The sequence below is a fragment of the Podarcis filfolensis genome, assembly GCF_964270895.1.
Source record: "Podarcis filfolensis genome assembly, chromosome: 2".
In the NCBI taxonomy this organism is placed as follows: Eukaryota; Metazoa; Chordata; class Lepidosauria; order Squamata; family Lacertidae; genus Podarcis; species Podarcis filfolensis.
In genome coordinates, this window is record NC_139605.1 from 41159643 (window position 1) to 41185022 (window position 25380).

General features: G+C 46.5%; 1 protein-coding gene across 8 annotated transcripts in view; it reads right to left on the reverse strand.

The window, feature by feature from the left end:
- The window catches only part of COL7A1 (collagen type VII alpha 1 chain), a 107619-nt gene that overhangs the window by 40146 nt on the left and 42093 nt on the right, over positions 1-25380 (reverse strand). For all 8 annotated transcript variants that reach the window (XM_083602818.1, XM_083602820.1, XM_083602819.1 and 5 more), the window contains 35 exons: positions 24532-24567; positions 24398-24451; positions 21395-21469; positions 20965-21078; positions 20166-20192; positions 18891-18944; positions 18427-18489; positions 18017-18076; positions 17745-17780; positions 17394-17438; positions 16591-16626; positions 15875-15919; positions 15608-15643; positions 14819-14854; positions 14248-14280; positions 13894-13965; positions 13088-13147; positions 12639-12674; positions 12060-12140; positions 11735-11770; positions 11480-11524; positions 10341-10412; positions 10208-10252; positions 9136-9162; positions 9000-9041; positions 7914-7994; positions 7055-7090; positions 6897-6932; positions 5975-6055; positions 5136-5171; positions 4362-4433; positions 3539-3583; positions 3299-3334; positions 2669-2704; positions 286-390 (listed from right to left, as the gene is read on the reverse strand). In XM_083602818.1, coding sequence (XP_083458944.1) covers positions 286-390; positions 2669-2704; positions 3299-3334; positions 3539-3583; positions 4362-4433; positions 5136-5171; positions 5975-6055; positions 6897-6932; positions 7055-7090; positions 7914-7994; positions 9000-9041; positions 9136-9162; positions 10208-10252; positions 10341-10412; positions 11480-11524; positions 11735-11770; positions 12060-12140; positions 12639-12674; positions 13088-13147; positions 13894-13965; positions 14248-14280; positions 14819-14854; positions 15608-15643; positions 15875-15919; positions 16591-16626; positions 17394-17438; positions 17745-17780; positions 18017-18076; positions 18427-18489; positions 18891-18944; positions 20166-20192; positions 20965-21078; positions 21395-21469; positions 24398-24451; positions 24532-24567 — 1830 coding nt within the window. The remainder of the gene's footprint in view (positions 1-285; positions 391-2668; positions 2705-3298; positions 3335-3538; positions 3584-4361; positions 4434-5135; positions 5172-5974; positions 6056-6896; positions 6933-7054; positions 7091-7913; positions 7995-8999; positions 9042-9135; positions 9163-10207; positions 10253-10340; positions 10413-11479; positions 11525-11734; positions 11771-12059; positions 12141-12638; positions 12675-13087; positions 13148-13893; positions 13966-14247; positions 14281-14818; positions 14855-15607; positions 15644-15874; positions 15920-16590; positions 16627-17393; positions 17439-17744; positions 17781-18016; positions 18077-18426; positions 18490-18890; positions 18945-20165; positions 20193-20964; positions 21079-21394; positions 21470-24397; positions 24452-24531; positions 24568-25380) is intronic.

Genomic DNA, 25380 nt, shown 5'->3' on the forward strand with positions numbered 1-25380 from the left:
CAAGCGTGCCAGGGTGGGGGAAGTTGAAGCCTCTCCCCCAAACCTCCCAATGTCTGACCAGCTAGGCAGTGAGGCGAAGTGGGCAAGGTTCCCCAGGACTTTGAAGCAGTGGTGCCCATTGGGACTGGTAGGGCAGAAGGCAGAGAGACCAACTGTGACTTGCCTTTCACACTAAACAGCACTAATTCTGCTCTTGGTTCAGCATCCTGGGAGAGTCCGCCCTTTTCTGCTGGTGAAGTTGGCAAAAATAATGTGGTGCTTATTATGCATGAGGAGGCTACTCACCTGGCCTGGAGGACCAACTTGCCCTGGCATGCCAGGAATACCCGGTGGCCCTGGGGGGCCTGAAGGCCCAATGGTCCCTCGCTCTCCTTTCACACCTTCACGACCCTGCCAGCAGAGAACATATGCAGTGACACGTAATACAGAAGAGGGTGCCTTAAACAGAGTCCATCTGGCTTTTCCTGACTGGCAGTGGCTTCGCAGGTTTCTCAGCCCTGCTGCCTGAGGCCCTTTTAAGCTCATTGGGGCTGGGGATTCACCGGGGATCCTTTATTTATTTACTATTATCATCATCAACAATCTCACTGATTAATTTCTTCTCATGAGGCATCCAATAGCAATTTACTACACACACACATATATTGTGCTTTTCTTGGGGGGAGGGTGAATGAGTTGCATCAGTACTCGTATATTGATTGAAGTGCCATGGGTGTCAGCACAAAATGGCTGCCAGGGGCAGCAAAAAAAGAGGTACTGGTACTTCATATTGTAGAGTACGTTGCCAAAAAAGGGAGAAAAGCCCAATGTTTGCATATTTTACACACACACAATTTTTTAAAAAAGAAAACGAAGCTCTAGTAATTAACTACAGCTTCCCCTCAGTAATTTTCTAGTACTCTCTCTAATCTGCACTGCTTGACAGCCTGTATTCCTTCAGAACGTAAGAACCCTCCTGGAGCAAGCCCAAGACCATAGCTGTCAATGTTTCCCTTTTTTAACAGGAAATTCCCTTATTCCGAATGGGATTCCTTGCAAGAAAAGGGAAAAGTTGACAGCTATGCCCAAGACCCATTTAGTCCAGAGTAGCAAACAGATGCCTGGGGGAAGCCTGCAAGCAGAGTCCAAGTGCGACCTAACTCTCCCCATATGTAATTCCCAGCAACTGGGGTTCTGAGGCAGACTGCTTCTGGCAGTGGAGGTAAAACCTCTGAATGCCAGTGCCTCCAAATACCTGTCTAAAGGTCCCAGAAACCCTGTAGTTTCTAATGATTCCTTTTTAGGTCCCCCCCCCCCCCGCCAAATCTGGAAGATGTAGCTATATCCTCAGGGTCAGGTTGTGCCTCAAACTCAGATAGCATCTTAAATAAAAAATATCGGTCAGGTCACAGTGACATGAAAAGCAGTGAGTTTTGAGCAATAGAGAAGCTGAGGCTGACAATCCCACCCAATGCCCAGCTGCAGTCACAGGGCTTTTTCTATACTGTCAGTGTGTAAAGAATAAGCACATGAACAAACAGAGGCTTAAGTATTGCATGGGGAGGAATTCAACATTGCGCTGCTATGATTGTTCAGTCACCACGAGCATTTCTGCTTGCTAGATAGAATAATCTCCCTGTGATGCCCCCAAGTTGTCTTCTCTCAATCTCCTAAAAGTGATTTGGTGGGAGAAGGGTGCACACAGGAAGGAAAGCCCCATTGCGCTATTGGGACTCGGGGTGATGCCTCCCAGTAGTGCAACTTTTTAATTGAATCGGGCCCATGGGATTCAGACACCTTCCCCCAATAATATTGTTATCATTGTTGTTATCATTTAAATTTGTGTACCACCCTTCATCCAAAGATCCCAGCGCAGTTTACAACAGAAAAATACAATGTGAGAACACAAAATACATAATAAAACAGACACAAACCAATAATTCCTCTTCCACAAATACATTTTAAAAAGCCACAGAATGTTAATCAGCCAAAGGCCTGTTTGAAGAGCGACATTTTCACCTGGTGCCTCAAAGTGAATAAGGAAGGTGCCAGGTGAGCCTCCCTGTGGAGAGAATTCCACACGTGGGGAGCTACCACAGGAAAGGCCCGTTCTCATGTTGTCACCCTCCAGAACTAGCATGGGGGAGGCACACAAAGAAGTGCCTCAGGTGATGATCACATGATCCGGGTGGGTTCACATGGAGAGAGGTGGTCCTTGAGGGCACTGCGTTCCTGAGCTCTTTATGGGAGATCTACCCAGCATGCAAAGCATATTGTTCATTTATTGCTGGGAAAATACAATTGCATTTTGTAGTTGGCAGCACTGCCTGTGATCTAGTTGCCCAAGAGTCACAGGCACCTAATGGATACTGCTAGCTGAGGTGGAGATACCGACAAACTTGTTTTATGCTTATGATAATATTTTATCCTCTTGTTAATTATGTTGTTTTAAATGTACATTTTATATTTGACTTCCTTTAAGTAATGTTTTCTTTTGAAATGTTTAATGTTTTAATTACGCTGCTTGGAATATATACTTCATATTTGACATTCTTCAGTAATGTTTTATGTGGTGTTTTAATGTGCCGTAACCTGATGTGAGATTCTTTTCTTTAAAATATAAAGTTGTTTGGGAATAATAATAATTATAATAATAATAATACCACCTTTCAAAGGCATCGGTACTTACATCCCGGCCGGACGCTCCAGCTTCACCTTTGTCCCCCTGAACAGGAAAAATGAAAACAAGATTTTATCATTAAAATCAACATTGTGCAGTACAGAGAGGGTTAAGCCATGCCTTCCCACTCTTGTATTCCTTAAACAGAGAGGTCCAAGCTTCCTTGGATCCCTACACCTAGTAGCAGTCCAGGTAGTGGAGAGTTGCTGCACTCTCCAGACTAGTATCCCTGCAGCACACCTTGGGCAGGGCTGGGGTGGTGGCAAGGTCAGGGTTGTGGTGGGAGTGCCAGATTGCCTCTGCCCATGTATCTGTACTGTCCCAACCTCGCTGCCAACCTGCCTTGCTTCAGCCCAGTCCAGGTAAGCTGCAGCAACACCAGTGTTGGAAGGGCAGCTCTGCCCCACCGCATCGGCGGCTGCTGCCTTACACTCATCACTGCACAGCTCATTGACACTCTTAATGTAAAGTGGCTGCTATGAGCTACAGCAGGATAGTGGTCATGCTGGAAATAATGGTACCTCTGATGAGGGGTTTGTTTCATCATAAAGCCCACCCTGCTTTCTGATAGGCTGCAAGTAGGCTGGCTATCAGGAGGAGGTTTGGCTAACATACTAGGAAAACATATAGGGCATTTACCTTCCTCCCATCTTCTCCTGGAGTCCCATCTTCACCCTGGAAAATAAAATGTCACATCTATGTTACTGCTCCAAGGTCTGCTTAGATACCAACCGCTCTGATCTTCCCATTTGCTGCAATATCTGATAAAAAGTGCTCTTTCAGTCTCCCACACTTCCACCCCACCAATACAATCCCTTGCCTGTCAGGCCTGAAGCCCCACTTCTCCAGCAGGGGGTGGGGGTCAGGCCCATCACTCACATTCTTCCCATTCAGCCCAGGTTTGCCGTCATCGCCAGGCTTGCCCTGGAAAAGAAATGCAAGTTGTGAGCCAGGAGAAGGAACCGAGACACTGAACTGCCCAAGATCACCGTAAACAAACCGGGATTTGAAACTGCATCAACCGAGCACAAGATCATCCTTCTTTCTTTCTACCCTGGCTTTCATCCTTCAGTGAAAAAATATTTAAACATAACAATTTCAAAAGGAGGAAGAGGCAAGGGAGACCTTTCCAGGAGATGTTAAAACGTCCCAGTTTCTGTACGGGCCATGCTGCTCAGAGAATTGCATTTCAAGGCTGCGATTACACGATGTAAAACTGTGGGTTGGCCAAATGTTGGCTGGTAGGGTTGATGTGCTATCGACCAATGCAATCTGCACTGCAGCCTGTGCAGATACATAACAGAGGCAATCTAGTACTATTATGCTGCAGAAGGTTGCATTCAACCCAAAGCAATGCCAGGGTCGTCTGAAAGCACACCTTTCCTCCTTTCAGAAGAACTACGCACTTCCATCACCTGCCTCTTGGGAGTGCCCAGGTGCACGTCCAGTCTTAAATGTACCACCCATTGACTGTCCTTACAAACAGCAAAGCTGTTTCTCTTTGATCGTCCTGCAAACTCACTATTCCTCTTATCAAATCATGTAAAATTGACATTCAGGTTGGGACACAGAAGAAGAGCAACTTCATAACAAGAGTCACTACAGGGAAGTATGATGTTGGGTGTGTATTATCAGGGATCAGCTTCACGATACTATCAGTGGGTGCAGAATACCATCCTTCATGCTTAAGCACATTACTCACAGGCAATCCTGGAGGTCCTGGGGGGCCACTTGCTCCAGGAGGACCCTGCTCGCCACGCAGACCTGCGAGACCCTGCAAAAAGAGGGGGGGAGGCAAAGAGGTGAGAAGTAGACCCCTGTTAGTCTGCAAAGCAGAAGAGAGACCCAACTCTTCATAAGATACTTAGTAGCTGAGATTAAGAAATCTCTCACAGTGTGGAAAGAGAATGCCAAGCACCCTTTAGGATGGGTAAGACAATGGGACTCTATACAGACTGCACTATGATCAGCAAGAGGAAAATTAAAATAGAGCAGGGTTTTCTGTAGTCCCCGAAGACCACACTAAGGTGCTTAAGTGTTAATCACTGACAAGAAGAAAGGCCAGGAGCTTTGCTCAAGCAGACTAAGGAAATGGAGAAACAGTAAATGATGGACTTGCTGTAAGATTTCAGCTTCTAAGTAGCACCTCACTTTTGAAACAGGATTGCAAGAGAAAGTACAGTGGTACCTCGGGTTACATACGCTTCAGCTTACATACGCTTCAGGTTACAGACTCTGCTAACCCAGAAATATTACCTCGGGTTGAGAACTTTGCTTCAGGATAAGAACAGAAATCGTGCTCCAGCGGCGCAGCAGCAGCAGGAGGCCCCATTAGCTAAAGTGGTGCTTCAGGTTAAGAACAGTTTCAGGTTAAGAACGAACCTCCAGAACGAATTAAGTACTTAACCCGAGGTACCACTGTATCAGCATTTGAGCTCAAAACTCACATAGCCTGATGTGAGGTACCCATACTTACATCTCTGCCAGGATCTCCCTGCTTCCCAGGATCACCCTGGGGGGGGGGGGGGAAATAAGACGTGGATGTGATTGAGAGCCAAGCATACAGCAAACTTAGAATCTAGTGTGCAGGAGATGCAACACCATTTTATTTATTTATTTCATCTCTAAGATGGTAAGATACTTTAAACAAGCCCCAGAGGCAGGTATAATCACATCATTGTTATTTTATTTGCAACAGCTAATATTTATTGGTACCCGACCCCTGACCCCCCCACCCCAATTTCTCTACACACAGTGCTGGAGAGGCAAAAAGTCTGTTTTTTTCACAGAAACATCTCTCTTCTTACATTTAAAGTCAGGTCTGGTTCTAGAGCAAAACAAGAGGTTCATTTAGGAGTCTATAAGAACACATTTACTACTTGGACAAATGTGTTTAATTCCCTTTTTAAGGTGACACAATGTGATCCAATTAAAACTAAATTAGGCTTGTTAATGAGTGTACAAGCTTTCACATTACAAAGCTCTCATCACTAGTCAGAATCACATTCCGCCTAATGAAGACTGCTGTGAAAGTCAAAAGTTTTCTCCTGCACCAACTAATCTGGCCCAATAAACACTCTGAGGACTTCTTCTAATTTGGGGCCAAAAGATCAACCTCCATCAACCCAGCTTCCATATTACAGACATATTGCTAAGGCAGACAGCAAATGCTACAAAATGGCTGCCTGTCCTAATCACTCTGTGTATGGTCTTTAGAGCAGCTCACAGGACAGCTGACTGTGCTGACAATGACACAGTACCACTGTGGCTTAGCTATACCTGCAAATTGTATCTTTTACCAAGCATTACACTTACCCTTGGGCCTGCAGGTCCTGTTTGACCAGGCTTCCCATCTAACCCATTCCGGCCATCTTGCCCTGGAGGGCCTCGGTCACCCTGGAGGAGAATTAAATGAGAGTGAGTGCCCAGTGTTCTGGACCACAGTGCTCTGGAAGGTGGTAAGCAGGAAGAATGGGAGCTGTGGGAAAAGTTTTCTATGCTCTGGATCTTTGGAAAACCTTTAGCCCATGGGCTTAATTGTGCAAGCCATGCCCATCTGTCAGTCACCTGACATTACACATGAAGCTCTGTTATCTCTGGTCTAAGCACTAAGTGCTAAGATTGGAGACAAGAGATCCTTTATCTCCAGTCTCAGCACTAAGCACCACAGCACTAAGACAAGACATTAGCTTATCTCCAATCTTAGCAGTGTGTTGCCTAGCGCTAAGATTAGTGATAAGCCTCTGCCCGCTCTTTGACAGTTGTATCTCCCATCACTAAGACTGAAGATAAGCCTCTGCACAGTCTTTAAAAGGCAGGTGTGAAAAAGCCTCTGATCTTTAAGAGGCAGTAGGAAGAGGCATATCTGCAGAATTAAGGCTGTGGGATCTCTGCCACTATTGTTTATCATCAGTCATAATTTCAGTGGCTCCATAAAGCTCCTGAGGTACTGAGCAGTATCAGAGACAGTGGTAGAAAGAACCACGAAAGAAGTGCACTACATTAGTGTATAAAGTTGTAGCTATTTTATAATTTCCCCATTTATATCCAAAATTTGCTATCCGAAACAAAAATTGGCATCAGAGAAAACCTCAGCTTTCTTTTTAAAAAAGTAAACAAGCTGTTGCTATTGTGGATAGAAGTGGGTGCAGCATTTACTTGGGGGAATGATAAATACAGTGGGTTTCCATGGTTCTCACCCTCACCTCTAGCATCCTAAATGTCAGAGCTCTCTTACCTTCTCTCCCACAGGACCTCGGTCTCCAGGGTCACCCTGCAAAATGAAAGAGATGAGCACATGCTCAGTTTGCAAAGAACCACGCAGAGCTGGGAATTAAGCTCTCGAGAAATCATACAGGGAGCAGGACACATCAAGGCAGAGAGAAAAAGACTTACACGAACTCCAGGGAGACCTCTGGAGCCTTCAATTCCCTGCAAGAGAGGGGCAAAAAAAGGAGGGTGTGAGAAGGGTGTGTGGCTGATGTTTAGAAATTTTTAGGCCATTTACGCCAACAGCCCTTGTCTTTCCATCCAAGGGTTCTCAGTCATACAAATATAATAAAATGTGATAAATAAAACAGCAATATAATACACTCAGAAACAAGGCAGGTTAAAACATCAACAGGACTCCAGTTTAAAACCAGTTCAAACGTATTTACAAATCAGCTTGTGGGCTAGGGACTTGTCTAAATAAAAATGCCATTGACTGCCGCTGGAAGGTCATTAGAAGTAAGGCTAGCCAGGGCCCAATTGACAAAGAGAAATACACCCTTGAAGCCACTTGCTATCCACTACAAAGTCACTTACCCCTGAGATTATCCCTCATTACCCTCTCCAAGGCATGATGATCTTTTGCTTTGATGCACCAACCCTTCCTACTCAAAGCAATGTACAGAGAACCATAAACACGAGTGGCCAACATGGCCCTCACAGGCACCCATGTGCCCCCACAGGCCCTCCCTGGCCCCCACAGTGGTCTTCTGTTGAAATTGGAAGAAGCATTCTGCTGTAGCCAATAGAACAGATTGCGGTGTGTGGTTTCTCCCGATATAGATGAGACACAAGCCCCAAAAAGTTCAGCAACCCCTGCCGTAAACAACAGGAGATGAAGCCATTCCAAACCTAGAAACCTGTCCTTCATCCCCTTTATATCCAAAGTTTGTTTCTTCTCCAATGGCTGCTCTACATTGCCTCAGTCTTAGCTTGATGAGGTTTTGGGTATCCTCAGATATAACTCCAATGAACTGGCACCTACTCGTTCTCCTGGCAGGCCAGGTAAACCAGCATCTCCTTTGACACCTTTCATTCCATCTTCTCCAGGGTCCCCTGGCTCCCCCTGTAAAGGAAACAGTGGTGCAGTGAGTGAGGAAACAACAACGGCATGCCCTCGCTTCTCATTAACCAATATCCACAGAACTATTTCTGAAGAATGCCCAAGGGTGATTGATTTCTCTGAGGGTCAGACTGGACATGATGCTCAAACGCCCATATGGGATCTCCTTCCTGTGTAAAGAGCAGAGGATTGTAGTACAGGGGGAAGGGGGAGGGTTAATCCCACACACACACACCTCCTGTGATCTTGATTATTTATCAGCTCCCCCCATTGATTCTATTTGCATTTATTTTATGAAAAACACCCTTCATGCGTCAGGTTAGCACTTCTCTCACACAAGACATGGAACACTGGCAGTTTCACTAGTTGAGGTTTATTTAGCAATAACAGGTGGTCCATGGGGTCACGAAGAGTCGGAGACGACTAAACGACTAAACAACAACAACAAGGTTTTCAGCAGTCCGAGCTTTTCACAACTCATTCCTCACTGTCAGAGTCAGTTGACTTGACTGACTTCCAGCCCCTCCCAAGGCCAGATATATGCCTTCCTGCTGGTCTTCCTTTGTTCTAATCATTTGCTCCGCCTCCTACTTCTTGGAGACTCAGGTGCAGCCAATTCCTCCTCCTCTGGAGTTGAATCCAACCCCCTCCTACCACCTGCCTCCTGCTCCTTCATCTCTGTGCTGCTGCAAAAACATACAGGCAGCATTCCAGAGCGAGGAGGGCTTATCTCCCTTTCGTTGTGAAAAAGAATCAAGCTTCTGTTTTCCTCTGCCTCTTCCTCCCCTTCTGCGGATTCCTCTCTGCTGGCCATGTCTCTGACACCATGTTAAATGCAAAGACATTCAATGTTCTGTCTAGTCTAGCCCCTAAGCAGCATCTCTTTGCAGGACATAACTGTTGGGATTTCCGCTCCCACCAAGAATGCTGGCAGTCCAGAGGTCGCCATCTTCCCGCCACAGTTCCCAGCAGGTGGGGTGGATGGGATCTTGGAGCCAGATCACTCACCTTCTCGCCTTTTTGTCCTCCTCCTCCAGGTCCTGTACCAACCTGCAGAGCAGAAAAGAGGAGGGGTATGTTAGACACTTGCAAAGTCAGAGCCAAAGCAAAATACTGCCTCTGGGGAGGAAAACATGGAACTTACTGTCTGGCCTGGGGGTCCAGGCTGACCCTGCAAGGGGAAGGGGGTAAGTGGGAAGAAGAAAGGAAAACAAAGATTCAGCACTATGTCCCAGGCAAGAGCAAAGATAAACATCACATTTGTTAGTAAGGAGGATGGGGAGTCCCTGATGCACACCATAAAAAGCACACATTCCTGTATCTCCAGCGGGCATTGAGGGCTCCAGGTTTCTTTCAGAGAGGTAATGCTGAACATGTAGTCAAGAAGGGCTGGGTGTTCAGAGATGGCCAGCTAGTTCAGCCTCCTCTGCTTGGATGATTAATGACATTTATATCCTGCCTTTCTTCCATTTTAGGATTTTAGGAAGCTTTCCCAGGTGATTTCCTATCCAGGCACTGATCAAATATTGAGCCCCAGCAAGGCTGCTGCATCATTAGCCTTCAGAGTCATTTCCCTGGGAGGCAGGCTGCCAACTCCAGCACCATTGCCAGGATTTGCCCTTACTAGTGTAATGTGAAGAAGCGCGACAGCATCTTCAGTGCCAAAAACCTTTGGGATGTGACCACAAACAGATGGCACTGGAGGATGCCACACTGGGCGCTCAAGGAAACAGAACGGAGCCAGAACTTGTGTAGGCCAAGAGCTTGGGGGCACAGGAGACTCGGCTTGCCAGTGTGGACACAAGGAAGGGAAATAGATTTGAACGAGGAGTGTGGAGAGCAAAAGCCAGCCCCTGTAAAGGCACTGCTGGGAGGTTCTGAATGTTCACTGCATCTATTTTATACAAGGATCTGTGTGTCTGGAAGTTCCCATGGTCAGGAAGAAACATGGAGGCAGCTTGCTGTTGTAATAATACTAATACCAATACTAATTTTATTTGTACCCCATCCATCTGAATGGGTTGCCCCAGCCATTCTGAGTGGCTCTGTATTAAGATAATATGTTTGTTTTCCAGCCCTGTTTGGTGCCAGTAACCATGCTCCTGTCCGTTCTCATCTGGAGCCCCACAGCAAGGTCTAGGCCTCTGGGCAAGATCTCAAGCAGACAACATAGATTGGCTAGAGCAGCCCTTAGTGGGAAAAGCACAGCTACTCACAGGATCTCCTCGGTCGCCCTTTGACCCTGGTGCTCCAGGACTGCCCTGCAAAGGGAAAAAGCAACATAGTAAAAGCAAGCCTGGGGTAGGTGGGTGCTGCAACCGAGTCAAGGGGCGCACAATGGGCTCTTACATTTCTCCCGTCTTCACCTGGGTCGCCTTGGTCCCCCTTCTCGCCAGGGAGCCCTCGGCTTCCTGGCAGACCCTGCGATGTGAAAAAGAAATGAAAATAATCAGAACATTATCAGGTAGCCAATACCACACTGGGAAAGGCCTGGGGCATTGCCTTGCGGAACTGGCTAGTTGGAGTGAGGCTGGACGGGAGAAACTAGTCAGTGGAAGGGGGCCAAGGAATTCAATGCTGTGATGAAAAGGAAATTCTCCAACTTCATCTAAGGAACAAGGAGGATCAATAGAGTCCAAACCTTCAGGCTGCAGGCCACCCCCCAAAAAAACACCACCAATCAGCACTGCTTATGCTAGTGGTTTTCAACCAGTGTGGCATGGAACCTTGGGGTACCTTGAATGATGGTCAGGCGGGTACTGCAGGCAACACTGGACTCTGTCTCTCTTTCCTTCCCTCCCTCCTCTGATGCCCTCTTGCATCTCTGCCTCCCAAAGGCTTGCACAGCTGTTTGTTGTAGCAGCCCTGGCTACAAGCTCCCCAGGTGAATGATGGCTCTGGGGCTGGCCAGGGGGTGCTTCTCAAGCCCCTGTGGGGCAGTGTGAGGAGGCACATCTCTTTGGGGCAGGGAAGCAGCTCAGAGACCAGGGGCATCAGCTGCAGCTGCCCAAAGGACTCCCAAAGAGAGGGGAGGAGAGAGGAGGCTGAGGAAACACTCCACAAGGGAGGGTGCTTGAAAAAGGGTGAGGGGCTGCCAGCTCTGCAGGCAAGGGGTGACACAACTGGGCTTCTGAGCCCCACAGGGATGCCGCAGAAATAATATTGTTGGTCAAGGGAGCTGTGGACTCAAAAAGGTTGAAAACCTCTGGATTGTGCTAATATGTCAACCTTCCAGGCTAGGCCCATACAAGAAGCAAAATATTGCACAGCAGCTCTTCTGCAATGCCAAAACCCAGGCTCAAAGGACAGAGTTTTATGCTGTGCCACTGAAGGGATGGCAAGTCAATGCTGGCAAGTCATCTCACCCACAGTCCCCTGCTTCAGTGTTTACAGCATCCTGCATCTATGTCTCCATGACCTTTCTTAGAAATAATTCCCAACTTCATGCCACACATCACCTGCTTGGGCAGTGCTTCCACTGTACTTACCCGCAGACCCCTCTCTCCAGGTTTGCCCGGTAGACCTGGTTCACCCTTGGGAGAGAAAAAAAAAGAAGAAATGAGAGAGGGCTAAGTACTTGAACATGATTTTGGTATTGCATACATTATGTGTAGGCTATATTTTAAAAAATGGACAGTTGGTGGAGTATAAATCTCTTATTTTTGCATTTTGCCTTTGATAAGTAAAAGAAAAAGCAGGAACATCAGAGTGGGCAGGTGGCAAATTGAGAAGTTCTTACTTACTGGGGTTCCTTCATCTCCTTTGTCACCTCTTTCACCCTAGAAGCAAAGAATCCACAGCAGAGAAGTTGTTTCCATCCTTCTTATTATCATCGAAATACAACCACACCTTCAGTAGGCCCTGTGTTAAAGCCTAAGTACCCTCAAATGAATCTACTTGTTAAGTATGCACATGCCTTGCCCAGTTGCAATCTAAACCAATAAGCCAGCAGCATGGTCACCATACAAATGCATGGCTAAAAAAAAAAAGTTGGTACTCAAAATGCAAGTTGAGGATAAAGGTAGATCCCAGGTCTGAAAAAGGTGAAGTCTCTTTTCTCTTACTTACCTCTTTTCCTCTCTGTCCCATCTGTCCAGTAAGTCCAGGTCTTCCTGGTTCTCCTCTCTCACCTGGGTCTCCTGGGTCACCCTAAGCAAGAGAACCATTGGGCAAGGAAATGAACATGACATTAATACAAATAATGCGGGATCCTAAAGGAGCCCCAAACTGACCACCAGGCACTGGAACCTCTCTGAAAAGACTAAAAGGTGCTTCTACCCCCAACGCCTACACAGCCTGCATAGAACCACTCTCTAAGAGCCAGGATAGTGTGTTGGACTTGAACTGGGGAGGTTGAGATTCCTGCTCTGTTATGAAGCTCACTGGCTAGCTCCCAGCCCCAGCCAGCATGAGCAATGATGAAGAATTATCTGAGTTATCATCCAGCAACATCTGGAGGTTCACTGGTTCCTTATCCCCACATTACATACTCTCTCTCTCTCTCTCTCTCTCTCTCTCTCTCTCTCTCTCTTACACACACACACACACACAAACACACACACACATTATAACGATGCAAGCACCACTTGCCTAGCCCAGACTTCATCAGCACCCTTTTGCTCCTTTCAGCCAAAGCACAATAATTACCTTTGCACCCGTCTTGCCTGTCAAACCAACAATCCCCTGTTTTGGAAGGGAAGAAGCAGATAATTAATACGGTTCTAAGTCACTCAGGAAAGCAGAGGCTCCTACAGAGGCTGAGGCCACATTCTCTTTCAGATACGTAAGGGTTAACACCATGGGGGAAAGGGGAAAAATAACTCTTCTTCGGACGCACAGTGCTAACCCTTCCGCATGAATATATAGCAGGCTGAGCAGACATGACTCACATCTGCTGCTTGTGCAAATGCTGGCAAACTTTGAACCTACTGGAGGTAGGAACCAAGGCACTGCACAGACATCAGCCCATTGGGTCAAATCAAAGAGCAGAGGCTGAAGAGATCCCTCTTCTTCTTCAAAAAAGAGGGGGACTAACAGAGCCCTGGTGCACAGCTGGTTGCCTGAACACAGATCCAGGAAATTAGGATAGGACTCACCCTGTCCCCTTGCTCTCCTTTTGGACCAGGTGACCCTGGGACACCAAGTCCAGGCGGCCCCTAAAGGGAAAAACAAAGCCATGTCAGGATAAAAACTAGTTGAGGAGATGTGATGTATGCATCCTCCATGTAACACATGCACACTGATTTCACATCATATTTACTCTAAAGTTCCACAATACATTAATAAGATTTGGGCAAGTTGGTCTTGCTATATGGAAAGATGGGATTTCATTACCTGTAGCAGTGAACTATCTTTTTATCAAATGGTCATAAAAAGAGAGTTTCAACCATTAGTCAGATCTTGCTTAACTGGATGGGCACAGTCATCATTAATCATCTCAAACGGTGGGGGTTTGAAGTAGAGCCTGGCAAAATGTTTTGTGGAATGGAGGGAGAAATCCATCTTTTGTTCTCGGTTTTGGCTGGACAGGCAGCAGGTGGAAGGAGCCCTGTAACCTCCACCAAGGATGAACCACCATCCTGCTCTGCCCACCCAGCTTCCTGCCACCAAAACAATGAGTAAATTTTGCAACATTCTCTAGCTTGGCCTTATAGCATCTGCTTTCCTCATAGGGGGCCACACAAATCTACTACAATTGTTATTTAACAGATTTCTAGCCCGCCTTTACTTCTCAGTGTAAAGTTGTTAGGCTTCTGTCCAGAAATGTATATAATCCCTGACAAAGTTTGTAGCAGTGAGCATCTCAGTTTGGCTTGAAATCCGGACTCTGGAGTCAAAAGAATCAAGTTCTGCGCGCTGCATCATCACACCCAGCATGCGCTGAGACATCTTGACCACTCACACGCTCTCCTTTGCTCCCGGCATCTCCTCTGGGTCCAGGTGGCCCTTCTGGTCCTACAAGGCCCCTCTCCCCCTAAACAAAGAAGATAGCAACACAGCTTCAGTAGTTAATAGTGGCAATCTCTTGCTTCCCATACTATTAATGGAGATGAGCACTGCTGTTTTGTAAGACGCTACCCAAATTGAGGGATGAAATCACCAGAAAAAAGAAGAGTGTGCCACAATGGTGGGCTTGAAATAATTAATTCACAGTGGTTTTCTCCAAGAGAATATATAGCAAACAGGCTTGTTTCTAAGCTACACTGCCTACTCTGCAAGTCCCTACTGAGAAGCAGATATGTTTCCATGCTGTTACCTTGTCTCCTTTGATTCCTGACTGACTGGAAGCCTAGAAGAGACACACAAGGGAAGAACCTGCTGAGTATAATTTTAACATTATCAACCCATGGAAAGGGACTTCCTACCCACTGGTTGCAAGCTGTGCGCAAAGCAGGAAGGGAGGCCAGGATCTGCCCACTTCAGGGCGAGGAGGTGATGAAGCTTTCCATCTGCACATTAGCTGTGCAAGATGGTGAAGGGGTGCAGGTGGCATAAAAAGCCTCCCGTCTGTTTTCCACCCATGCAACAACCAAGGTGCCTCTGCGGGGTGCTATATGCATGTTCTCACACATGGCACACAACATAATTTCTAGTTACCCAATTTGCTTGCAGTAGCTAATGTGAAGGTGGAAATACCTCAAGGAGAGGGGATGAGAGATTATACATTGACCACTATTTCCAGCCCAGGAATAAAACCACCAGCAGGGCGGGGCTTGGGGGGGTTAGGGAAGAGAGCTAGGATGCGTTTGGAAAGGTTTTCACCAGTTATCCTCCTATGCGGTAGTCATTCATGTGCAACTATGTGGGTTCAACAAAGGGGCACTTACTGGTTTCCCGGGTAGTCCAGGTTCCCCTGGGTCTCCCTGTGGAAGGAATTGACACATGAAGAAGGTTCAGGAAGTATAGCAAAAATAGCAACACACGCTTAGAAGGGATTCACTCCGACTAGGGACTTCACTGGCACCAGACCAAGAGATGCAACTTCAATACCCCGCTTGTCTCACACTAGTGGGGGTCAGCGCCCGAGGAGCCAATTATTTATGAACCATGAAAGATATTATGAGGTGGCTGAAAGAGCAGAATTTAACCAATATATGCAATTAGTAGCACTGGAAACAGCTCAGTTCTCACTCCTCAGTGAACTTGTCAAGCTTTTTTTGACTAGGAGAACCAACCAGGCATTCTGAATTCTGAACGCTGTGGGCCAGGCCTGCACAATTTGCGGCTCATGTCCAGCTGTCTCCCAGGGGCTTGATGAGCCTCAGTTTCCCTGCTTGCCTAGAACTACAAAAGCAAGGGGGTCGCAATGAATCTGGCAAGCCATGTGGTTACATTTCTATCCAGCCTCCGAAAGGAGACGAGCCCAGGAATTAAAATCCTCAGGGAAGGCCTCTGTGGGTAATTTGGCTGCCCTCAGAGGTCTGTGGGACAGTGACCAGGCTCTGGAATTCCCAACCTTGGAGGGGGGGTGCCTAGCCCCAACTTTAGGGATATTCAGAAGACATGCAAAGGCTTTTTACCCAGAATTTTGGAAACGTTTGATTACTGTTCAACATATGTTAATTATTTCACTCATCGTATTGTTTTAGTTGTTCATTATTTTAAAGAGTCCTTACCCTTTCTCCTCGAAGGCCAGGCGGCCCTTGCGAGCCCTGTTCCAAAAAATCAAAGGGAAACATATTCATCACAAATACAGCAACACCCATGGATCTCACCCTAGCAATACCAGTTACACTTGCAGTAGTACTAACTACATTCTGGAGTAGCTAGATGGGTATATACAGAGGGGTAGAATCACCAGTTGGTTTCTGTCTAAATGCTGGTTCTCGTCTTGATTCTCCAGCAGGGTCAGCTACTGAGCCTAAGGAGAGACCCATACTTACATCTCTGCCAGATGGACCTGGACGACCTGCGGGTCCTTGCTCTCCCTGGAACAAGGGAAAACAAGGAAGTTAGTAGGGCCAAGGAGAGTATTTGCACCTGTGCAGGGAAGTTGCTAGCAGTTGGCTCAAATGATCCAAGTCCTAGATCTTTTGTGCTGGGCTCCAGATTTCTTGCCTCTTCCTCACTTTTTTTAAGCTCTTTTTAAAAAAAAAAAAACCCTTTGTTTAGAGGACAGCTAGGCTTTGATCAGAGGCCTACATCTGTGCATACACATATAAATTAGCATACGCAAATTTTATGCAGATTTGTGGAATGGCCACATGCCCTGAGTGATTTGAAGTACCTAGCAATTTCCCTGCAATGGAGTCTGGACAACACTCAGATTCACCACTGAGGTCTAAGAACAGAACAGCTCTTCAACAGCAGCTCCTTTTTGCAAGTCCCTTTTCCTTAATGGTCAGGGTGATGTACACAGGCTTCTCCCCAGTTTATCACCAGAATGTGCTTGAGAAGCAGGTTAAGCTGAGGAACACTAAGAACTTAAGGAACAGGGATAGAGCCAGGTTCCCCTGGTCTAGGCCAAACAGTTTATCCACTAATTAATTTTGATGCATTAATTATTATGAATGATCTGTACGACACCAACTCTCCCAGAGAGGGAAGTCCTTTGAGCTTAGAATCCAGGTACAGCAGGGCTACTCTTGAATTAATGTACCTTCTCTCCTTCAGGGCCAGGTAATCCACGGTCTCCCTACAAGGGAAAAGGAAATGAGAAAATGAGTACATGTCTGGCAGATTAAGGAGCCATAGAGTGTTCTGAAAAAACTGTCTTCTTGAGAGGAGCCAGTGTCTACTCTTTTTTGTGTGGATCTGCTTCCAAGGATACAGAATGCAGGTTGCTTCCAGACAGAGGTGCGCAACCATCACTATGCCTGCATTACTCCTCCTGGGGAATCCTCAGCCCAGATCCAAGCTTTTTCAGGTGATTAGGGGATCCGAGGACAGAATCCTAAGGCAAATACTGGCAGCTCCTCCTATACACGGGCATCTCACACAACACCTTACAATGTTACCTGCACGCCACCAGCATACGCAAAGCCTGTTTGGAACAAAGTGGTACTGTTGACTCAGCTGATTCACACAGGTGTGTTCACCTCTTGATGCCTACAGCACCAAAGCGGGAGATGCACGTGTGAAAACAACATCCCAAATCATACACCACAGACACGGCTTTCATATCGCTCTGTTTGAAAGGAGGCAGTTGACAAGATAAAGCGTCAAGAGCTATAAAGCGATGCGACACCAAGTGATGGACGCACATTTGCGAATCAGCTTTTGACTGATATGCGGCCAATACATTACACATGAATGCAGGTCACTTGATGTGTCATCATGTAATACGCAGCAGCTGCCCAAACCAAGTTACTGGTTATCTTCCATCTCTGCAAATAAATCTTGGCTCAACAAGATTCTGCCACCACCTGTACAATATGGTCACCTTTCCCAATCAGAGCTCACCTTCTCTGCTGGTGGTCCAATCTCACCAGGCTGCCCTCGGTCTCCCTGTCACAAAAATAGTGGGCGTGTTAGCAGCATTTAAGGGTGCAAGTTATTCAACAATGGATGAGGGTGCAAGTGTGGGTGAAGGGGCCCATTGCAAAGCAACCAAGGAGTTTCTAACCTCTGTCATTGTTGAGGGGGGTTGAATTAAGAGTTTCATGTGAAGGAAAAGCAACCCTATATACCAGAGAACTAGGCTGGGCCTACTGCAGAGTATTCTCTGAATGGGTGACAGCAAATGGAAAGAGTCAATGAGAGACACGCTGTGGCCCTAATTCTAGAACACTTAAATGCTTTGAAAGTACCTACCTTGCTTCCCTGTTCACCTGGAGGTCCTCTAGGGCCCTAAAGACAAAGCAAGAGCATTTTACTTGGTAAGTGAGGAATCTGCCGCGTGACTCACGTTATCTCTCAAGGAAATTTGTGCCTATTTCCCCAGACATCGTGGACACTGTTGGAACTGTTCGATCTTTTGCTGAGGCTCTTCCTCTTGAGAACAAAACTAATAATCTAGTTTTCATAGGCTCTAAATCCCATCAGGAGATAGCATAGCAGGAATTTCTTTTCTCTCAAAAACTCACTCGATCTCCTGGGTCTCCAGGCCGTCCAGGTGGTCCAGGAAAACCTTCTTCTCCATCCCCCTTTGGACACAGAGCAAATAAGTTACTACCAGTAAGAAACAAAAGTCCCACCCCTGCCTTTGGGTCACATGTGATGAAGGGTGGGGCTAGAAATATTTTAAATAAACACCCATGAAATTCAAGTAGGCTACAGGGAACTGAGGGATTAAAAGCAATAAGTGTATCTGCATCGCAAACTAATTTGCATCAGTACAACTCTTGCGTCAACTGTCTCGGACGTGTCTGTGCAGAAGCAGGGACAAAGCAGGTTTCTGAGAAGGGCACTGAAAAATGGTAGAGGAACACTAAATTATGTTCACCTACTAGCTGCTTGCCCTCAAAGTCCATGGGCAGATAGATGGTTGTCTTACCTTGTCTCCTTTCTGTCCTGCGAGCCCAGGAGGTCCTCTTGGCCCAGGATCTCCTGGCACACCCTAGAGCACAAAAGGCAACACAAAATATCTTATGTCCTTTGCAATTCATATACTAGTCATATACGGTTGTTGTGCAGGGGATTCAGATGCCTTCCCTTGAAGAAGAGCTGAAGATATATCACATTTTCCCAGCAATCAAAACATCAAAACTCAATGTTTTCCCCCCAATATGTCGCTATGCATTTGAATCCTGTAATCTTTGATGATTTTAAACTTCCCTCAGCAATAACTGTCTAATGCTCCCAGACAATGTTAGCCTCGCCACTATAAACTTCTCACAGCCCCATTCTAGTATTCCTCAAGCAATGCTCACATCCACATCTTCAAAAACTGCATTTGCCCATATGCTCTAATCCTCTCTGTGGTTGCCTATCCAAAAGAATGGCAAAGGAGATACTCACTGGGAGGCCTGGTTCTCCTCTGACCACACCCCCATCTCCTGATCCAGGAGGGCCCTAGAAAGACATCCAAAGTGAGGCTCTGGACAGTTACAACACTGCAATTGCAATTTCGGCACAGCATAACATTACACAGGGAACAGAGGACACATTGTGCAACCAGTTACAAGCATGGTCATCTCAGCACAATACAGCTAACTTGAAGATTGACCCATCCATAATCCTGGAACAGGAAGATTGTTCTGTATAAAACATAGGTAAAGCTTATTTCATATGGTTGTGATGTTCAAAGAAGAGCAGTTCAAATTGTAAATAGATGCAAGCAACAGTTACTGAGGTAGTGTCCAGATGTACAGTATATAATTTAAGCAGGAAGCCCATCTGAGAATGGCAGTAACCCCATTTTAGTAAGATATGCAATTTTCTCTTAAGCTTAGATGTAAGAGAATTTTCCCATTTTATTTCATTTCTGAATTCATTTTGTGCAGTTAAAGCTTTGCAGTCTGAAATCTGTGTCTGAGCTTTACTAAACCTTTCCTAACAGAACAAACAGACTGTTTCGAAGTAGATGTACGTGCAAATCTGTGTTTCTTCTACAGCTCCTAGGACAACTGAAAGGAAGTGAACGTAAACAGGTAAGAAACAATGATGGAGAACAAAACACTATGAGATTGGCCAAGTGTAGAAATTGCACTAATTCCCAGGTCAAGAAGAGAACAAAACTATCAGCATACATAACTGAAACAAGACATTGGCAGACCACTAATACACAGAGCCATTAGTCAGAAGGCAACGAAGACACTAAAATATGTTTATAGGTATGCATATGAGAATGTTGGGGTGGGCTAGTCAGAAGACCCAAAAAATATCTGAGTCAATGTGAGGGGGGTGGGAGAGAAACTGAGCTTACCTTGAAGGGGGGGGGAATATACAAACCATGAGATAATCAGATAAAATGTGATAAACAAAAAGAGCTGAACACATATAGAATAAATGGAGGGCTGGAGGAGACAGGGCCATCCATGGTCTACAAATATACTTGATGATACAGCTCCTTTAATTAAGGCTAAATAATTGTGCAAAAGAAAAGGAAAAAAGAAAAAAAATGCTATGGGTACCAGTATGCCAATATAGGATGTCTCTGCACAAGGGCAGGGAAAAGAAACTCTCTCCCAGCTCTCTCATTCAATTGTTCGGCAACCACAAACAAAACTCCCAGGATCATATGTGCCACAACAGCAAGGGCAAAGCAGCCAGGGGAAAAGAAGGATCACTTACTCGCTCACCTCGGTCGCCCTTCTCTCCCTGTAAGAAAAATTGCCCACACGTAAGCCAAAGTTTTATGCTCAGTATCTCCAAGCGCCCCATGTATTCATCCAAATGCAGAGTGCATCACACAAAAGCCATTTACAGGGTGCAGACGCAACAATATGCACATTACACGAAGGACACAACCAAGAGGAAAGCTGGGAAACTCTGGGGGCCCATGTCTGGTAAGAAGAAACCGCAGTGACAGGTATATGCCTGAGAAACCCTGGGGTATTCAGTGAGAGCACACTTTCAGGGTCAAGGATGGTCCAAAAAAATCACACCGTTGGGGAGATGTGGTCCAAGAACTTTAGCTATGTCACAGCAGGCTGATTGGATGCATCTGTCCTGCTGTTTGCTGTTCTACTGGTGCTTCCCCAAAAATATTTTTGCCGCTTGGGTTGCTTATGCTGCTGCTGGCCAGTCCTGCATACTTGAAGAGTGATATGAGGATTGTGAATGCTGACAGAACAGGGAGGGGATTTGTGTGAGGCTGATATATGTGCCAGGGTATACGTATATCACTAGAAAGAGGAAGATGAAAGACAAATGGCAAGAGCTGTTGCATAGAGTGAAGCTTGTTTGCTGTAAATTCGTGGGTTTGAGCACATGTGTGTGCAGGTCTCTCTCTCTCCCTGTGTACACAGATTCACATGGGGCTGCAACACCTGCCTACATACCTAGCAAAAGGGGCAACGTGTATGTGCATGGACTGCATAAGGTGCAGTTGCTGAAACAACACTGCCATCAGCAAGAAGGGAGAGCATACCTTGACAAACTCGCCGGCAGGTCCCACAGGCCCCGGAGGTCCCACAGGCCCCGGAGGTCCAGGATCACCAAATTGTCCCCTGGACCCAGGAATTCCAGGAAGTCCAGGGCTTCCCTTTAGGAAGAAAGAATGAAGTTAACAAACACAGGACCATTCCCACCAGTTGGTACCTACTTAGCCCACTGTGGAGGCAATTGGCTGCAATCTTCTGCACACCTGCATGGAGGTAAAGCTCACCGAACATGGAGGATTGCACGCACATTTCACAGAAAGAACAGCAGTGCTGAACAGCTACAGGATGCTTCAAGAGATGGGGGCTTGATGTACAAAGGGGCTCAGGTTCTCATGCAGTACAACTATCCCTCCCTCCCCTTCATGGTCCCCCCCCTTCAACCACTTTCTCATTTCTTGCCTGTAAGATGCTACGTACCGGTTCGCCAGGCTCCCCCTTCCGGCCAGGAAGCCCACCTCCTCCTGCTCCGTTTACAGCCTCTCCAGGCTCCCCCTGCCCAAGACAAAAGGCCAAAGGTCACATCAACAGAGTACAGTTCAGGGACGAAGCGGGAGGCTGCCTCAGTTTCTCTTGGGAGGAAATACAGCCAATTATTCTATGGCTATGTTAAAATGTGGTGTGTGACAGAAAAAGCAGCGTAACGCCCACCAGCAGCAACTAAAAAACATCATAAGCCAGTTTTCAGGGTCACCTAAACTTTTCCACATGCTGGACTGTTAAGCAAAACAAAACAAAAGCAGAAAGTTTAGGGGAAAGAAATGCCTGCAAGTTTTAAATAGTTTTAACAAGGATTGGAAATGTTTTGCAACCAGATGTCCTCCAAATGCGTTGGACTATATATAAGCTGCGCTGGCTGCAGCCAATGGGCTAGACTGTGCCTCGGGCCCAGAATCAAAGGGTGGCTGCTGGATCGGTGGCAGAGTCCGTATCTGCTAATGCATGGTGTGGAATTTGAGCCACGCTCTTGCCTGCACCTTCTGGTTCAGGTTACGTAGTGTGAGCCACCCAACATTCAAAATTTCCCTTGAGATGCTAGGCTAGGAGATTTTAAACAGCAGGCAGCTTGGATCCACCTGTCGCAGATTATATATTTTTTAAAAAAATAATTTTTATTAACTGGCCAATCACATCAAATTAAATCACATCGCATAAATTCCAAATTACAAAGCCAAATTTTTAAATTTTGTTGGGGGAACCCATACTTCAAGATCCAAAGGGGGATTCAGATCATCTTCTTATTACTGCGTTAATGTCCAAATCAGTCCCAATCAGTCCAGACAAAGTTCATAATTCTATCCAGTCTTATCTTGGTGTTTCCACATCATATCTTGTTCATATAATTTCTCTTTTTCCTTTACGATCTCTTCTGTTAGTCTCCTTAAGCCGATAGCAAGTATAATAATCCTGTGTGGATTTCCCGTTCCTCCACTAAGTCCAGATGGTTTCCATATATCTCCTTCGTAGATAACATCACTCTTTCCATCATAAATTTTGGCATTTGTCGCTCTTAAGTCCCACCGAGGAGCTGATCCACGATATGTAAACAACTCTATTTCTCTCTTTCTCCTCCCAGACCCAAGAGCTCCAACAATGCCTCCCAAAATGGCGACGGCATTTTTAACTGCGTCATTCCAAAACTCTTAGCTTTCCAGCTTCATCTTGAAACATTGCTTTGGATCGAAACTTTATCTCCACACAGCCTTAAATCCACAGCTTAAGTCCTTGATTTCTGACTCATTAGGGGAGGGGATTCTTGTTAAATCACATAAAAGAAGGGAAGGCAGGTTTTCCCCCCCTCCCCCCTCAGTCATTTGTCGTACCGTATCTTGACGTATCTTCTCATATTTTATTCTTGTCTTGTTATCAGAGATCTCTTCTGTCAGCAGTCTTTACTCCCCTTTTTCCTTGAAGCATGTGCAATTTATCTCGTCCAAATTGTTTCTTTTGAAGATCCTTGCAACTAGCGGCGCGAATCAGGGACGGCGTCCAGGAGTGCCGGAATCCCACAGGAGGGCTTTGTGCCTAGTGCCCCCACCCCCACAAATTCGGGGGTGGTATAGGGCACAGCAGGCAAGGGCCGTCCCCCCCACAATCCTGGGGGGGGGGTTAAGGAGGCTAATTACCCCCATCATAGCCTCCAAATTACCTCGTGTGGGTCAGAGAGATGTTATTGTCAGCCATCTTCCGATGCGCCACCTAGTGGCCCCCACCTGTCGCAGATTATAGCCGTGCAGGTGACTGCTTCCCTCCTCACTGCTGCTTGTCACCAGTAAGCCCAATGGTGGGATTCCACTGATGGCGGGGGGACAACGACATGCTGCACAACACTGCTGGGGAGCCCCTCAAACATGGAGCTAGCCATGCCTGCTGCAAGGTAAGCTGTGGTGAAGGAGCAAAGCCCCCATCCCCTTTGATAATATAAAAAATTGGAACTGTCCCTAGGACTTACCAAACATATGGGTCCTTTGTAAGGCAAAGAACAGAAGTAAAGTATATTTATTACTAGCAAAGCTGGAGGGTGAATTTAGATTGCACAGGGTGAAATATGAAGGGTGCACAGATTTCTAGAGTCATCGACTGAGAAGAGGAGGCACTTGAAAGCCTACAAGCAATCTGGGCCTTAGCTGCCTGGTGCTCTCTGGTGTCCCTATAAGGAAGCAGAATCTGGGAAGGGCAGCCCTGATAAATTATAACAGAACATGTTGCAGTCAAAGAACCTGTCCCAGGACTCCCAGACATGAGGTCCCGGTCCCGGTGCTGTTGAACCTTGCCTACCTGTGTCCAGCTGAATGTGGGTTACAACAGATGCTGGTCCAATATGCCCCTGCTCCAGAGAGGTGGGGAGGGTGTGTGTGAAGAGGGGTGTGTGTGTGTGATAGTTATACCACCCAAATGCCAAATTTCAGAAGAGATAAGAAAGTGAGGGCTTTGTGTTATTCCCACCCCCCCGCCTCACCATTTCTCCCAACCAGGTATCCTTCTCCATTCTATTCTAATTATTTATTAATTTAATTTTCTATCCCACCTTTTCGTTTTCTCCAATGAGTGCAGGATGGCACACGTGGTTCTCCCCTTTCTTATTTAACCCTCACATCAACCCTGCGAGGCAGCTTAGGCTGAGAGGCAAGGACTGGCCCGAGGTCACCCCGTGAGCTTCATAGCCGAGTGGGGATTTGAACCCTGGTCTCCCAGGTCCTAGTCCAACACTCTAAACACTATACCTCACTGGCTGCGGGACCATGGTAGATTACAGAAACACAGGGTTGGGAAGGAGCAGGCTAGAGCAGTTTCTCCTGTCTAACTCTGGTTCTCACCATCACAGCACCTTTGGCTTGGCAGTGCATCTTGAAACACTGCCCTGTAGGAATCTAGGAATTAAGACCCCACCTGAGCCTTCTAGGGGGTAGTCTATGCACTTACCGGCTCACCTTTGCTTCCCTTTGGCCCTATTGGGCCAATCACTCCACGCTCTCCCTGGAAGAAAATGGTAAGGATAAGTAAGAGTCTTTCCAGTCAGTGAGAGGGGATCCATGGGAATCAACCCCTTTACTTACTGGGAGTCCTCTGAGTCCAGGAAGGCCAGGGCCGCCCTGTGGAGGAGAAAATAAATGCAGTAATGGACAGTAATAAAAAGGGTTCCCTCGCCCCAGGGTAGGAATCATAAATTGAGCAGGTGGGATGGGAAGATGACACATGTACAGCCACATAGTGCTGCAGTGAGATTTGGAGTTGGGCTGAATGGGCCCTTCGGGTAGCTGCCGACTCAGCATTCTTTTAGAGCTGGGTTAGTGAAGGTTGCCTGAGGCACAAGCTGGCTGGAGATTTGCACTGGTAAGTAGTCCTAGCATAAGATCCCTAGGACTGGGGTCCTGTTTTTGGTCCTGTTTTTCAGAGTGGCCAACCAGTGGCCAGTCTGTGGGAAACCCACAAACAGGATTTGACCACAAGAGCACTCTCCCCTCCTGTAGTTTGCAGCAACTGGTATTCAGCAAAATGGCTCAGTTTCATCTTTTTTTATGAGGAAATTAAAGGACCTTAAGGGTGGCCAATATCTGTTTTGGAAAGAGGACATTTCTTTCTTCCCCCATCTTCTGCCCCCTTCCTTGGCTGGGGGTGATGTCATCAAGCAATGTGTGGGTGTGGATGGATTTAAGAGGTGTTCAACAGGGGAACGGATTCCCTCAGGAGCTGGTGATCTCTCCTTCCTTAGAGGTTGTTAAGCAGAGGTTGGATCTCCCATGTATGATTTAGATGAGGTTCCAGCATTGAAGTGGGTTGGACTTGATGACCCTTGGGGTCCCTTCCAGCTCCACAATTTTATTATTCTAAGATCAGGGATGGGGAAGATTTTAGCCCTGCCACATGTTGTTGGACTCCATCATCCAGTTAGGAATAATAGGAAC